The sequence below is a fragment of the Bombyx mandarina genome, chromosome 02, assembly GCF_030267445.1.
Source record: "Bombyx mandarina strain Sakado chromosome 02, ASM3026744v2".
NCBI lineage: Eukaryota > Metazoa > Arthropoda > Insecta > Lepidoptera > Bombycidae > Bombyx > Bombyx mandarina.
The window spans coordinates 1,148,902-1,165,422 of record NC_143209.1 but is presented as its reverse complement, the minus strand read 5'-3'; the positions used below and the strand labels follow the sequence as shown (position 1 = coordinate 1,165,422).

The window sequence follows — 16,521 nt, the reverse complement described above, 5'->3', positions numbered from 1 at the left end:
TAGATACTTTCGTACTAACGTCACTGTCTACATCATTGTTCGCATAATCTAGCCTCTTCTGTAAATTCTTCCGTCATATGCATTGTTGTAAAGATTTAGTTAAAAACGACCTTCTTGCACGGCTAGTGATTTGTAGTAAAATATGTGGTAGATGACGCATTTTCAGGTTCCGTGGTGGGTGGCGCTTAGTCACCATCTTGGTGGTTAACTTGCACTTACAACGTCAGGGTAAAGATGTAATCACGCAGGAGCCAGTCATCGTCGACGCCCTGGACACGTCCTTACGGATCCATCAGATCCAATAATCTTTGCATTAGACGCCTTCAGCTAGTAACAGCAGGCTTAGGGACCACCCCGGTAACCGTACTCGTCGAACTCGACAAATAGTTCGATGTGCGACCTAACCCATGCATCAGCCCGCTGAGTTTCTCGTCGGATCTTCTCAGCGGGTCGCGATTCCGATCTGGTAGTAGATTCATTCGCGAAGCACCTGCTCTTGAGTTGTTAGGTCTCCTTTGGAGGCGCTCGGGCGGCTGTTAGCAAATCTCACCGCTCCTGGCTGAGGCTTTGCTCGCCCACCTGCCCTGGTGAAACTGGAAAGGCCTCCGGGCCATCGGTAATCCTTCAATCATAAAAAAGGTAAAGGTATAGTTTAAAAAAAAATGCACATTTTCATTATAAAGATTTTGTAACGTTATTATATTATTATATGTAGTTTTTCCGGATACGGACATCCCTGATCCCGGGACTGCATCTGCCACGCCCGTCCGTTGCAAGTGCGAGCGAGACGAACGATGTCCCAGTTTTCACTCGGGGACGAAATCAAAATTCAATACTCTGTTAGTGTGGAGTAGTTTTTGTGCATGTGTGCGTGCGTGCTTCACGTTACGTCTGTAATATGGGAAACTAATATATATAGGTCATTCGTATATGGTATTATTTTTAAAAACTTGTGTAAAAAAATCTACCGATGTTTTTTGTTAACACGCTTTTATTAGCTTCAGACGTATGTATGTATGTTTGTAACGGAATCTTTGAACATGATTTTAGCCCCGACTTTAATTCGAAATTTAGTATACTTATTAAGGACCGATGACAATTCAATATTTAAAAAAAAAATGAAAAAATTTAAATTCAACTAAAAAATTAAAAATAAATAATAGTTTAAAAAAACTAACAAAATACGCTTTTATAGAAAATCCAACTAAAAAATAGAAAATAAATTTTAATAAATTTGAATTAAAAATAATGTAGGAAAAATGATTTTATTGTAAAAAAAGAGTGGAGTGCATGGTATCAGTAGTTATAAATATTTTATGAACAGAAAGGAGTAGAAGGGTTATTTTGATAATATCCTGAAAAGCATCGCAAAATTTATTTTCTATTTTTTAGTTGGATTTTCTATAAAAGCGTATTTTGTTAGTTTTTTTAAACTATTATTTATTATTTAAACTAGTCTTCCCAAAGCAAGCAATGAAAAATTCTTTAGTGTCAATCTTCTCTATGTATTTATCGTTCTCTGGACTATAGAAAGAACGGTTGGATGTGTTTATCCCAATCCCTTAGGCAATTCTCCACAAATTTCGCCAGATATCTCCTCCGATGTTTGATTAATACGTTCCACCATTCCATCGGATTGCGGGGGTGATAAGATGTGGTTCTAGTTTTGTGAATACCCAAGACTCTGCAAGTCTCTTGAAGTAGCTGGAACTAGAAATTCCTTACCTGATCACTGTGTATTTCTAGGGGTACTCCAAACCGACAGAACACTTCATTTACTAAATTATCGGCGATTGTCGAGACTTCTTCTTCTATAAGCTTGACAATGTTCACGATTGACTTCCACGGTGAAGGAATAACATCGTGTAATAAAAATGAAATCCGCAAAATTATAATTTGCGTAATTACTGGTGGTCGGACTGCTTCTCAGTCCGCACGGGTAGGTAACACCGCCCTGCCTATTTCTGCCGTGAAGCAGTAATGCGTTTCTGTTTGAAGGGCGGGGCAGCCGTTGTAACTATACTGAGACGTTACAACTTATATCTCACTGAAGGTGGGTGGCGCATATACGTCGTAGATGTCTTTGGGCTCCAGTAAGCAGTTAACACCAGGTGGTCTGTGAGCTCGTCCACCCATCTAAAAATAAAAATTTTTACTCCTCCGTCCGCGCAATTTTTGTAAAAAGGGTTACAAAGTTTTTGCTTCACGTATTAATATATAGATATTCGACAGTGTCCATAGAAAGTGATACACAGAACACTCGTGCTTCATTTCAAATATCAAGCCACTCAAAACACAACCTTATCACCTCGACACTGAGTCTCTAGGTTTTTCTTGGAGTCGTCCCATTTAATCCTACCCTACCTAAACCACCTAATTAATCCCTAACTATACTGAGACCTTAGAACTCATATGTCAAGGTGGGTGGCAGCATTCACGTTGTAGATGTCTATGGGCTCCGGTCACCACTTAACATCAGGTGGGCTGTGAGCTCGTCCACACATTTATTCAATAAAAATTAAAAGTCTAGTATGTGTGACAGTTTTACTTTTCGGACCACGATTCAAGGTGGTGGAAAATGTCTATCCCCATAAAGCACCTCAAGACACCCCCTGAACTTGTCTGAGTCACGTACAACAAGGGCATGAGGTCACGGCTGTCCGTACGCCGGCACGTTTCCACTGCGTCACCTTATCACGACGATTTCGTGACGTCACTCTCGTTTGACCATTATTCTCTACGGAAACTATTGCATTTTTTTGCACAGGAAACGTTCATGATGTGCTAGAAATCACGATTAAGTAAAAAAAAAAAATTTTTAGAGTATAAATATCATCAAAACCAAAAATAAAAGTATCGAAGCTTGGAAAAGCTTACTTGCTCAGCAATGTCTTCCGACGGCCCCTGGGGTCGTCAGAATTACGGTACCTAACCGCGCGAGCTTAAAATATGCCCTATCATCAGTAAATGCCTGCCCACAATACCCTCGTATAGAATCTAAAGAACGTTGCTGCCTATTCATCGATCAATCCTCCGTCTCCGCTACCATATCCATCGGAAGACACAAAGTGTTATTATTCTAGTCTAATGCTTTTTCTAACCGTTTAGTTGTTTCTACTGGAGCCCATAGACATCTACAACGTAAATGTTCCACCCACCTTGAGATACAAGTTCGAAGATCTCAGTATAGTTACAACGGCTGCCCCGCCCTTCAAACCAAAACGCATTACTGATTCACGGCAGAAATAGCCAAAGTGGTGGTACCTATCCGCGCGAACTCACAAGAGGTCCTACCACCAGTAAAAAGTCTGTTTTTACTGGCCATTACTATCGAGTCGTTCTCGTGTCGCGTACGACAATGGAAACGTACGAAGATACGTCCGCGATAACAGGCCGCGATACGTACATACGCTTGGAAGAAGTGACGTGGTATCGTAGATGAAACTTTTTAGAAGCTATTCGTGTTTTTTTTTAAACTTTTTATTGACTTTATTGATTCGTTAATTCAGTTGCTGTGAAAAAATCACGGACGGTTATCCGGCACTAAATTAGGATTCACTGTATTATGGCTACCAGAGACTGACATACGTTTAAATATATATGACGCAGAGGCTGGTTCCATGGTGTTTTTAAAATGATGACGTCAGTGTCGCTGATGTCATTCTCTCCATCATCATCATTGCCTTCCATAGTGAAGGTAATTAAGACTCACTTTTCCAATGAATTCCATTTATTGCATTTCAAGTGTACAGCGATAATAACAGAGAGCTCCGCCTCAGTCGGATGCTCGAGTCGGAATATTTTCGTTGTTACCTAGCGATTGTAATTATAACCTAGTGTTAATTTTTACTTATGTCTACTAAAATTATGGCCATTAACTTTATCACATGTACGCACTTCTTGAGTCTTTTACTTCATCAATGAGGGTTAGCTGGAAGAGAATGCCTGCGTGACGTTAAGTTCGCCTTTCTACAATATTTTCTGTGCAATAAACAATTTTCATTCATTCATTCATTCATTCATTCATTCATGAAATATTGGTTTCAGATCATGACACTTGTTTATCATCGAGAACAAGATTCCCTTTTTCAATTAATTACTTTCGGAATTTCGATAACAATGAGTTTTATTTGTTTCAGATTAAATGGCGTCCTATATAAAAGGAGGAGAAACGAAATCGGAAGTCCCTTCCGCAGCCAGTGTTCCGCCATCTTGAATACGAATAAACGTTTTCAAAAAAAATTATACACTACAAAAAAAAATGCAATCCGTCGGTCGCCGTCCACGAGTCAATACAACAGAGACGAACATTCTGAACAGTTTAAAGATTAAAAAGAAAAATAACGAGCTTAACGCGACAATGTGTTCGAAATTGAAACTTTGAACGTTCCTTTTTCGAAATTCGTCTTCGATATTCCGTAACGGTTTTTCATCTGTCCTCTATAAACTAGTGTGTCTAATGAAGCTTTAATAAAAAAAAAAAAAATAGTTTATCGCGGTTGTGGGGGGGGGAAAGAGAAAGAGATATCTTGATAACATAGTTGCCTTCTTACCTGTAGTTGTTTGGTCCAATTTCCTTAATAATAATAATAATAAAAGTAGTGATAAATTAGCACCCCTCCCTTTTTTTTTGTTAAATTCTAAGTGTTTTAGAGAACCTCTTTTTTCGGAAGTTTTTGAAAGGGAGGTTAGTGTATTCACATTTATTTTATTTTTTTATTGTCCTAGACGAGTAGTCGGTAATTTTTTGTCAAACAAAAGAGCTATATATAGATAACCCACAATTGAAGTTTATTCAGAGACTTTTTTTATTCATATCGAGAGGTGAAAGACTATTTGATTTAGGCTACATTTTTTAAAATTTACAGGAGAGCCTTTTAAAGTTTAAAATTTGGAATAACATGTCACGACAAAAAAAAGCTTCTTCAGCTATTTGAATGGGGCTGAACTAAGTTCAAGTTCAACTAAAAACATCGAACTCTTGATATTCTGCCTATTTCTGCCGTGAAGCAGTAATGCGTTTCGGTTTGAAGGGCGGGGCAGCCGTTGTAACTATACTGAGACTGGACGAGCTCACAGCCCACCTGGTGTTAAGTGGTTACCGGGGCCACAGCGTAAATGCCGCCACCCACCTTGAGACATGAGCTCCAAGTATTTACAGTACAACGTCTGCCCTACCTATTCATACCGAAACGCATTACTGCTTCACGGCAGAATTAGGCAGGGTGCTTGGTATCTTCTCGTGTAGGCTCACAAGACGTCCTACCACCAGTAAACAAATTGCTGAAATTCTGATTGCGTAATCATGAAATTTAAAAAAGAAATACTATTTTCAGGTTATAAATTGGAAACAATGGATAAGTCCGAGTTGGAGAAATACTCGACTGGCCACGATGATGTCAGCCAGCTGACCAGGACCAGGGTAAATATGACGGCATCAAGGTAGCCTTGTTGTGAACCAAATGGACGAATTGAGGGTCTATATCAGCGGTCGGGGAACTTTTATTAATTATTACCCCAAAATATTTTTGTGTAAGTTGATATTAGCCCATGGCGAAAAACAAAAAAAAACCGCTTCTTTTTAGCATCTTTCATATTATAGCCCCATGATAATTTTGAAAAGAAAACAATAACAAAAAATTTAACGATTCTAAAGAAGTTTCACTTCAATATATACTTTTTTACGCACAAAAGTTTCATTTTTACCCCCAAAAATTTCATTTTACCTCATTTGGGGTAATTTATCCCGGTTCCCCGAACGCTGGTTTATATGATGCTGTTACCGGAATCAGTCACTAAGCTTGAGACGTGAGGTTCGAAGCCTCATTTGTCCCGCACAACGGCTTCCCCACCATTCAAATCGGAAAGCATGACGAGTAAGATAAGCAAGGTAATGGCAAGTAATCACGCAAAGTATTGTGGCTTCGATTTTGATTACATCACGCTATTGTTTCGTCGTGGAAGTCACTCGTGAACATAGATAGTTCGTATTTCCCTCGCACTACTTGTGTCCTGATGCGGGATTCGAACCCCGGCACAGTCGCGTCGGTCGATATCAGTAAACCGGGCGTCTTATCCATTAGACCACAGCAACTTCAGAACTTAACTAACTTATTCTTGCCCTCTATACTTATCAACAAGGCCGTCACTGTTTTAATTATCTATACGACTCGTGAAAGCTTTAGAGATGTACTAAAGTATAATATTGTTTTTACTATCGCACCACCGGAGTAGAGTTCATCCATACTACCTAGAGCCACTGCGTTCATCCACAGTGTGTTTCCAGAGATCTTTTTTGCCACGCACCATCCGGCTTTGGAATGAGCTCACCTCCACGGTGCTTGTTTCCCGAGCGTTATGACATGTCCTGTTTCAAACGAGGCTTGTGGAGAGTATTAAGCGGTAGGCAGCAGCTTGGCTCTGCCCCTGGCATTGCTGAAGTCCATGGGCGACGGTAACCACTCACCATTAGGTGGGCCGTATGCTCGTCTATAAGGGCAATAAAAAGTAATAATAATAGAGGTGGACTTAAAATTTCAGATTGTGTTTTTTTTTCTGCAGAGTTTCAAGTCAAAACAGCTAGTTCGCAGTCAAGCAATCAGGGAATCTCAGTCTCCGCCCAGGACGGTGTCGCCGTCAGCGCGCCCAGACCACACCGAACACAGCAGCAACGTTATAAACGACGAGAGCGTTTACAAAAATAACGAAGGCGCTTACAAAAATAACGAGAGCGCTTACAAAAATAACGAAAGCGCTTACAAAAATAACGAAAGCGCTTACAAAAATAACGAAAGCGTTCACAAAAATAACGATAACGAATACAATAGTAACGTTATAACGGTAGATGAAAACGTTGCGCAGAGAACGGTCGACAATAAAACCGAAGTTAATTCTAGTCATAACGATAGATGTAGCGATGTTAATAAATATAGCATTAACGATTATAACGATTACAAAAAGAAGCAGCCCGTCGAGATACAGGTACGTGACTACAGCTTATAGTTTTTTATTTATAACTAGATGTAGATTTTTTTTTTTTTTGATAACGCCATCTTGTTTGTATCTTTAAAGCGGTTAGTTGCCCTCAATTAAGAAAAATAGTATTACTATTCGCCAATAGATGTCGTGAAGAGTTGATTATTGAAAACACGAATAAAACAACATTTTCTGAAAATAAATCGTAGCTAGATCGATTTATCACCCCCGAAATCCCCTGTATACTAAATTTTATGAAAATCGTTGGAGCCGTTTCCGAGATTCAGATTATATAGGTATATATTAATATACAAGAATTGCTCGTTTAAAGGTATAAGATTAAGATTAGTAAATATATTACATTAGCATTAGAAAATGCCGGATTCGTCATATTATGACCAGAGACTGGTACATTGTGGTCCTAAACACGTCATTACGGATCCTCCCGATCCATTAACGGTGCTTTTAGGCACCTCAAGCACCGGTCACCGTCCTCGCCGAACCCGTCGCTTGCGATGAAGGGCTCGACGAGTGAATTAACCCAAAGACATAGCCCACTGAGTTTCTCGCCGAATCTTCTCAGTGGGTCGCGTTTCCGATCCGGTGGTAGATTCTGCGAAGCACTGCTCTTGCTTGGGCCAGTGTTAGCAACACTCAGGTTAGAGCCCCGTGAGCTCACCTACTAGTTCTGTGAATCTAGAATAACCCCTCGAGGCTACTAGAATAGGTCATCATCATCATTCATCATTCTTTCCTATTACCCTCTGCTGGGGTGTAGGGCTCGAATCAAATTTTTCTATTTATATCGGTCTTGAGCAGTCTGTTCTAGCTCCTCCCACGTCATGCCCTATCATACTAGAATAGGTAGGAAAAAAAACCGCAGCATTGACTAGATAACGCAGCAGTACCTGTCTTTGGTGAATCATCTCTCGGCTCCTTATATAGCGGTCCTGGATGCTGCGTCTTTCTTCTAGCCAAGTATTCCTGGCGGGCACAACATAAATAGCTATGCCACTTCGAAATGAACCACTCGTGCTTACAGCAACAGGTCTTGCAAGTTTCCAAAACCTTCCGGTCATATTGAGAGTCAAAGCGACAACGTCTCTCTATTAATTGGTGCACGTTGAGATGGCTGTATCTCGAATCGTTTGGCAGATCACCTCCGGCGGCTGGGACCTAGAGTCGCACATGGAACAACGCCAGAGGACCAAACGCTGGCTCGGACAGAAGAACTTGTCGGAGTCCACGCGCGACCTCCTCTCTAACAGTCCTCGGGTGGCCTGCGTCTGCGGATCCTGCGCTGCTTGTCCCCAGTGCAGGTCGGTTGATGCCCATTCACCCGCAGAAACACTCTTTAATCATTCATTAAACATGGTACTGTCTCTGCCCAGGGGTCGCAGACGCAGACGCACGTGTCCCATCAAGCAGGACTCCGGGATCGTGTGCTCTGACGACTGCCCAGATTGCTTCGAACCAGATAATGCAGGTATACGCTGATTTTAACATGCACACACACACACACACGCACTCATGCACGCACGCACGCAAACACACGCGCGCACGCGCACACACACATATACACACACACACATCACACACAAGCTAGGACATTGCACTGTGTTCGCGTATGAAAGGAGGATTAAAATTCAGATGTTTAACGAAGACTTGTAGATGCTTGACCATTGAAAGTACGATTTGTAAAATTTTGGCGGTAGGACGTCTTGTCAGTTTGCACGAATGCGCACTGTCATGCTGCTATATGAGACACTTGAGGCATCGACCTCATGTCTCAAGGGGGGTGACCTTCCGTAACCGCTTCACTCTAGAAGGGTCGGCCCTCATCTATCTATGAAACAAACTCCGAAACAAAATTTCGTCTACACCATCAGAATGTATTTTCATTTTTTTTCAGTGCTCAACGAGGGTACTCGGAAATCTGCTTCGGTAGACACCGACGACCAAGCATACATCTGCAAGTAAGTGTCGCGGGCGGCGCCGCTGCTGCGGTCCAAGGGCACCTCACATCAGGACATATGGATATTTAAAATAAATCCCGAAACTGTATTTTGTTTTGATGCGCCCACAACATTTTACTGGCGGTAGGACCTCTTCTGAGTCCGCGCGGGTAGGTACCACCACCCTGCCTATTTCTGCCGTGAAGCAGTAATGCGCTTCGGTTTGAAGGGCGGGACAGCCGTTGTAACTATACTTGAGACCTTAAAAGGACCTAGTTTCACTAATATCTGTACTTACAATTGTAAAATCCTTATACGCGGCTCCTTCATAGGCTTTCTCAATATTCGCGGCTTAAAGAAATGCAACCCAATTTCTAAGTTCGCGGATCTAATCGGCACATACATATTGATAAAAACGGATTCCAATATATAGGTATCCAACCGAATGTCCTTCTAAATCGACTAATAGAAAAATAAAATAGACCTTATTACAACTATGCTTAAAGTATATTTTTATTTTGTCACGTACGGAACGTATCTCCTATAATATCATATATGATTATTGTTAACGAATCAACGTCGCGTCATACGTTGATGGCTATGATTGGCCAACGGTGACGTCATATCGCACGAACCAATCAGGGAACGCAACAGTGGCGCCAATTGTCGAATTAAAAAAAAAATACACGAAAAAAAAAGATGGACGCGCATGTCAATTTATCTTTATTTATAAAATAATTAAAAACAATATAATTAGTATTTGAAGAGGTAAAAGCATTTATTCATTTTCCTGGCCACCTCAAGATACCTCTAAGAAATAAACGCAATAATTATGTAAATTACCATTCGCAGTATATTTACGGAACATTATGTACCCAGCGAATAAATAGCTTTTACTGTTTTTTGTAATAGTTGCAAAAGTTATCCTACTATCATATGACGTCACTTCATAACGCGACGTACCAGCTAATGATGACAATGTCATTACAGATGTCCAGAGCGCAAAGACTTCAAGTCAAAGAGCGCATCCTTGAGCAGAACCGATTCCGGTGAGTTTTTAACGTAGTCGCTTGAAAGCAGTTTATGAGGGTATGCGGAAATATTTGGTCTTCTCAAGTTATGAGGGTGTGCGGAAATAGAAGTTCGTCTCAAGTTTATGAGGGTATGCGGAAATATTTGGTCTTCTCAAGTTATGAGGGTGTGCGGAAATAGAAGTTCGTCTCAAGTTTATGAGGGTATGCGGAAATATTTGGTCTTCTCAAGTTATGAGGGTGTGCGAAAATAGAAGTTCGTCTCAAGTTTATAAGGGTATGCGGAAATATATGGTCTTCTCAAGTTATGAGGGTATTCGGAACTACTACTAGCAAGGCATAACTAACCTTTATTAACCTAAAATTTAAGCAACAACTTACTAACAAACATTATTATTATTTTTATTATTTATTTATACATGCTACATAATCAATTTTTTTACTGATGGTAGTTATATTATCATGGTGTCTATTCCAAAGCAAATAACTCAAGTATCTCTCGTTGAGCTAGGCAGACCTCATTGAATCTGTCTCAATCGTCCAGATTGTCCGGGGAAACGAAAAATCCTTTTCGATTCCAGATGACAAAACAGAACCCAGCGGACCTGAGCTGGTGGACTTCATTAAGGAAACGCTGAACAAGAACCAAAAGGACCGCGCCACGCTACTGAAGATAGAGAAGGAGCTTCACGCTCTGGTGACAGACACGGGGTGAGCAAATATCTTTAATGGAAATTTTTTTAGAAAAAAAAAACTAGCTGTACTCGCTTCGCTGGGTATTTAAAATTAACATTATTATTAGGAAGTCCAACACTCATATAAATATTAGCCTATCCATTAAGTGCATGTATTTTCTACATGGATACCAAGTTTCAAGTCAATCAGATGCATGGTTCAGTAGTTATAACGGAACATCCGTAAAAACCACTGTAGATTTATATATTAGTACTAGCTGACCCGGCAGACTTCGTAGTGCCTCAATCGATAAATAAAAGACCGACGGGGGACACATCAAAGAAAAAACAAAATTGTTATTTTTATTTAATTCTGAGCATTTTCATATTAATCTACTTTTTCAACCTTCTCTGGACTTCCATAAATAATTCAAGACCAAAATTAGCCAAATCGGTCTAGCCGTTCTCGAGTTTTAGCGAGACTAACGAACAGCAATTCATTTTTATATTTATAGAAGATAGATGAAGGGTGTAGCTGTTAGATCTTAAAAAAAAATCTCTCAAATCTTAAATCAATATTTGTGGTATTTTAACAATGTAAAGGTATTCAAATTTCGGATCCTCCCGATCCACTAACGGTGCTTTTAGGTACCTCAAGCACCGGTCATCGTTCTCGTCGAACCCGTCGCTTGCGACGAAAGACTTTTTTTATTTATTTATTTTAGAAACCAACAGTACAAAATAAACATGTAATATTGTAAAAAATAGCTAAAACAATAACCAAACCTGTTTCCACCATCAAAATCACATATAAGTAGGGAGTGAATAAAGCAAAATAAAAAGAGAAATTTAGAAATTTAAGTTTGGCGAACAAATTAACCCACAGACACAGCCCACTAAGTTTCTCGCCGGATCTTCACAGTGGGTCGCGTTTCCGATCCGGTGGTAGATTCTGCGAAGCACGGCTCTTGCTAGGGCCAGTGTTAGTAAGTTAACGTCAAGTTAGAACCCGTGAGCTCACTTTTTATTTTATTTTATTTTTTATTGCTTAGTTGAATGGACGAGCTCACAGCCCACCTGGTGTTAAGTGGTTACTGGAGCCCATAGACATCCACAACGTAAATGCGCCACCCAAATCACTACAATAGGTAGGATAAAAAAAAGGTAGCAAAACTGCAGCTTGCGTTTGCAAAATGTAACTTAATGTGTCTATACTATCTATACTTCTTCTTCTTCTTCTATATTATAAAGAGGAAAGATTTGATTGTTTGTTTGTATTGAATTGGCTCCGAAACTATTGAACCGATTTAAAAAATACTTTCACTGTTGGCAAGCTACACTATCCCCGGGTGACATAGGCTATATTTATAAAATTTTCTAAATAAATTAGGGATCCTTACTAAAACTCCAATAATGTAACCAAATGTGTAAAAAAAATACCTAAAATTCTTTACATGGCGTGCGCTACTGCCCAAGCGAAGCCGGGGCAGACCGCTAGTAATAAATACAGTTATTAATTAACTTTATTGATTTGTTATTAAGTAGCGTGTACGTTTGTCTAGTCGGTGCATAGTTCGCTTCCCGGTGATGACGTCATACGGGCGGATGCTGGTGCACCGCTGCGCCGCCCTGTTCCAGCTCTCGCACAACCTCGACCACACCAGCAAGAACTCAGTGCTCGTCTCCAAGAGCGGTGAGTTGCGGGTCTCTGTAAATTAGGCTTTATACATTTTTTTTTATTGCTTAGATGGGTGGACGAGCTCACAGCCCACCTGGTGTTAAGTGGTCACTGGAGTCCATAGACATCTACAACGTAAATGCCGCCACCCACCTTGAGATATGAGTTCTAAGGTCTCAGTATAGTTACAACGGCTGCAACGCCCTTCAAACCGAAACGCATTACTGCTTCACGGCAGAAATAGGCAGGGCGGTGGTACCTACCCGCGCGGACTCATAAAAGATCCTACCACCAGTGAGGAAACGTTTGCCTTTCAAGCGTCGAATTATGATGGAGTTGTATGAGATCCTATCGCAGGTACGAGCGGCGGGCGCGTCCCCTGCACCGCCTTCCGCGCCTGGTGCTCCGCCGTGTTCCCGCCCTCCTCGCCGCACGGACCGCACGGACCGCACGAGCCGCACGCGCCGCACGAACCGCACGCGCCGCACGCCAAGTACGTACAACCGCAGAGAGCAAGCTCGAGGACAACGACTTTTAATTCCTTCAGAAAATATACTGTCACGCGCTGGGGTTCGAGATAAATAAAGTTTCAAAAAAGTACAACTTTAATACTGTATTCAACACTTAAAACACTTTAAAACTCTCAATTCACTGGTTCCACTTCGCTTCAGGTGATCCGTTCGCTGTTTCGCTTCGATTAGTTCCGATTACTAACTACCTTCATGTCATCTCTGCAACGCTTTTATAGTCGATACCACATCCCCTAGAATTATCGAGAATATTCCACACATGTCTAGCAGTAGTTTCCGGTATCTGACAATAGATGGCGTTGTACTTCTCGAGCATTCTAGGTGCTACTAGATACTTCGATATTAGTTTCGATTATTCGGCGATAGATAGCGTTACTCTCGCCAGCGTAACAATACCATTAGAACACTAGTAGGGTGGTTTTCAATTTTGCGGCCAAAAAAGTAACGATTATATGAATTTAAACTTTCTCTAATCCTCCATTTTTTTTTTGCATTTAGGCGTGTTTAGAATAAAAAATACCACAAAACATTCATTACAATCAAGTCAATCACTCATTTATTCCAATAATACGCAAAATCCAAAAAAATCAGTCACACGAATGAGTCATATAAGAATAACTCGCTTTTGGCCCCAAATTTGAAAACGACCCACTAGTGACTTAACGGCTTTCACTTTTTGATGTCCAAGGATCCAGGTGACCGATTTTTATGAGGACAGAAACGGAGGTCTCACTTCATCCACTCCGTCCACCAGGTCGATCCTGAAGCGCGCCAGCCAGTCCCTGGACGAGGGGGGCGCGGGGCGGGCGGCGTCCCGGAGCAAGTCGCTGGAGCAACGCGAGCGGGAATACGAACGGGTACGCAGGAGGATATTCAGCTCTGTGAGTTGTCCAATAGCGCGCAAGCCTCGCCCGGCGGAGCTCCGCCGCGAGTGACGTCACTTGGGGCCAAACAAACCGCCGTTGATGAATACGAACGAATTAAACTGTCATCTGTCCCGGGACAATCAGTTTTTTGAAGTGAAACTTCTTTAGAATCGTTGTGGTGTGATTTCAAACTCGATGAAACGAAAAAATGAAACGGAAATGAGATAGAACACATTCATTATACGTGAAGTTAAAATATCAATTCACAGAGGGCGCTACCTCATACGTTAGCGGGGCCAAACGAACCGGCATTGAATATGAACGAATTAAACTGTCATTTGTCCCGGGACAATCATTTGCGTCACCGTCACGCGGTCTGCGGACCTACTGGTGCGACTACAAACTGTTCTCGAACGTAACTCGATTCGAATCCGTTCAATCATTTTCGATCGAACCCAAAACCGTTTTTGCGATTTAATAACGCGTTTTCGTTTTTCCTTTTTTTTGTTTACAATTTCCGATGCGATTCGTATAGATTACAAGTACATATAGACATTTCAATATTGTGTTTATACTAACTTGGGGGTGGGGGGGGGGGTTGACGATCCAAACATTGATCTATTTATTAATTACAACGATTTTACTATTCCTTTTCGCGGAGACGTACATTGTAACAGACCAAATTTGCGTATATTTTTTTTTTGTTTAATACAAAATTTTAATAACGAGACAAATTACGAAATACTCGAATACACGACAAACGAATCTATACCTTGGGGTGTTAGTGATTACGGTCGAGTTTCGATGGTAAGGGGAGCTACTAGTGAAAATGAACGAACGTATTGAACAGCCCCTGTGCTGATAGGGGTGAAGGGGTGGGGGGGGGCGATGCTCGAAGGTGGCCTCGTCTGACGTCACCGCCACCGTCTGACGTCACGAGAAGGACACAAGACGCAATATTCAAAATACATTAGATCCGAGTGATGTTTCCGCAGGACAACTGTGCGCAGGACGAAGCCGCGTGGCCCTGGAACGCTGGTCCCATCAAGGTACTGACTCCTGAATCCGGCAGGAAGCAACTCCTCAAGGTAAGCCATTAGAAGCTATGCTGTATTGCTGCCATCCATAGACTGTCGAATCATGGTATTTCCATTTTTCTCCATATATTTAAAGTATCTTTATTTATTTATTTTTTATTGCTTAGGTGGGTGGACGTTCTCACAGCCCACCTGGTGTTAAGTGGTTACTGGAGCCCATAGACATTCACAACGTAAATGCGCCACCCACCTTGTATCTCAGGGTGGGTTGCGCATTTACGTTGTAGATGTCTATGGACTTCAGTAACCACTTAACCCTAGAAAGGCCGTGAGTTCATACATCTATCTAAGCAATAAAAAAGCACACTAATGGAAAATCCTTTTTAATAAGAAATAATTAAAAAATGTAAGAAAAAAATGATTTTATTGTAAAAAAAAGCGTGGGTTGCATGGTTTGGATTTTCTCTAAAACCGTATTTTGTTAGGTTTTTTAAACTATGATATTCTTTATTTTTCATTTTTTAGTTGAATTTTAAAATTTTCAATATATTTTTTTGTAATATTGAATTGTCATCGGTCCTCAATAAGTATACCAAATTTCGAGTTAATCCGACGTTTTGAAGGGGGTCATAATCGTGTTCAAAGATTCCGTTACAAACATACATACGTCTGAAGCTAATAAAAGCGTATTAAAAACTAACTAGTCGTCCCGCAGCGATCGAAATTCGACTATAAATAATTGAAATTATAAGTTTGAACATTATCATGGTTATTTGTCAAATACTGTTATATTTCTATAATCACAGATTTCGCCAAGACTACACTGTAGACAAATAATATTGAAGATAAACAATATTAACCTAGTTTCAATTTGACCACAGACTTTATGCATTAACTAAAGTTTGACAATAAATAGTATGCATGCGTGTGTGCGTCAGATACATGGTATGTAGTGTGTGTAATGTTTTCTTTATTGATTTAATGTATCTTTTATGCATTATTTTAAAAAAATATTAGCATTGTGCACTCCTTTTTTTTATTGCTTAGGTGGGTGGACGAGCTCACAGCCCACCTGGTGTTAAGTTATCTTCAACGTAAAAGCGCCACCCACTTTGAGATATAAGTGCTAAGATCTCAGTATAGTTACAACAGCTGCCCCGCCCTTCGAACCGAAACGCATTACTGCTTCACGGGAGAAATAGGCAGGGTGGTGGTACCTACCCGCACGGACTCACAAGAGGTCCTACCAACAGTAAAAATATATTCTTCTCTATATTCTCTATAAATGTGGGAAATTTCATACGCCTCCGTCCGCGCAATTTTCTTAAAAAAGGGCTACAAAGTTTTTGCCTCACGTATTAATATATAGTATAACGCACAGGTGCAGTCGCTGGAGAGCTCCTCGTCCGGCGGCCCGTCGTGGCGGAGTCGCGGCGCCGTGTCCAAGAGCCACAGCTTCAGCGGAGCCCCTCTGCACCAGCACAGGATACTCAGCAGGCAAGGTCAGCTGCCCCACCACCACGCGACCGGAGGGGACCCTAACCAGATCCGACTTTATGTCTCTAGTGTCAGATGTTCTGAAGGCTCTAAGTCGGTTGTAGAGCAGGACGGCCTTTACACGATTGAGACTGACCTCATGCCTCAAAAGTAGGTTTCGGTAGGCAGCGGCTTGGCTCTGCTCCTGGCATTGCTGAAGTCCATGGGCGACGGTAACCACTCACCATCAGGTGGGCCGTATGCTCGTCTACCTACAAGAGCAATAAAAAAAATATTGA

At 41.1% G+C, this 16,521-nt stretch overlaps 1 protein-coding gene across 3 annotated transcripts in view; it reads left to right on the top strand.

Moving 5' to 3' along the window:
• Positions 1 to 16,521, top strand: part of enc (R3H domain containing protein encore) — a 78,840-nt gene that overhangs the window by 34,621 nt on the left and 27,698 nt on the right. Inside the window, exons 2-14 of one of the 3 annotated variants that reach the window (XM_089732941.1) lie at positions 4,140 to 4,687; positions 5,337 to 5,422; positions 6,562 to 6,981; positions 8,131 to 8,294; positions 8,367 to 8,461; positions 8,888 to 8,951; positions 9,921 to 9,979; positions 10,543 to 10,672; positions 12,198 to 12,328; positions 12,671 to 12,806; positions 13,598 to 13,724; positions 14,705 to 14,797; positions 16,128 to 16,248. In XM_089732941.1, coding sequence (XP_089589067.1) covers positions 5,354 to 5,422; positions 6,562 to 6,981; positions 8,131 to 8,294; positions 8,367 to 8,461; positions 8,888 to 8,951; positions 9,921 to 9,979; positions 10,543 to 10,672; positions 12,198 to 12,328; positions 12,671 to 12,806; positions 13,598 to 13,724; positions 14,705 to 14,797; positions 16,128 to 16,248 — 1,609 coding nt within the window. In that variant the 5' untranslated portion in view covers positions 4,140 to 4,687; positions 5,337 to 5,353. Of the gene's footprint in view, positions 1 to 4,139; positions 4,688 to 4,740; positions 5,423 to 6,561; positions 6,982 to 8,130; positions 8,295 to 8,366; positions 8,462 to 8,887; positions 8,952 to 9,920; positions 9,980 to 10,542; positions 10,673 to 12,197; positions 12,329 to 12,670; positions 12,807 to 13,597; positions 13,725 to 14,704; positions 14,798 to 16,127; positions 16,249 to 16,521 lie in introns of those variants that run through there. The other 2 variants (XM_089732938.1, XM_089732934.1) reach the window with 2 other exon arrangements.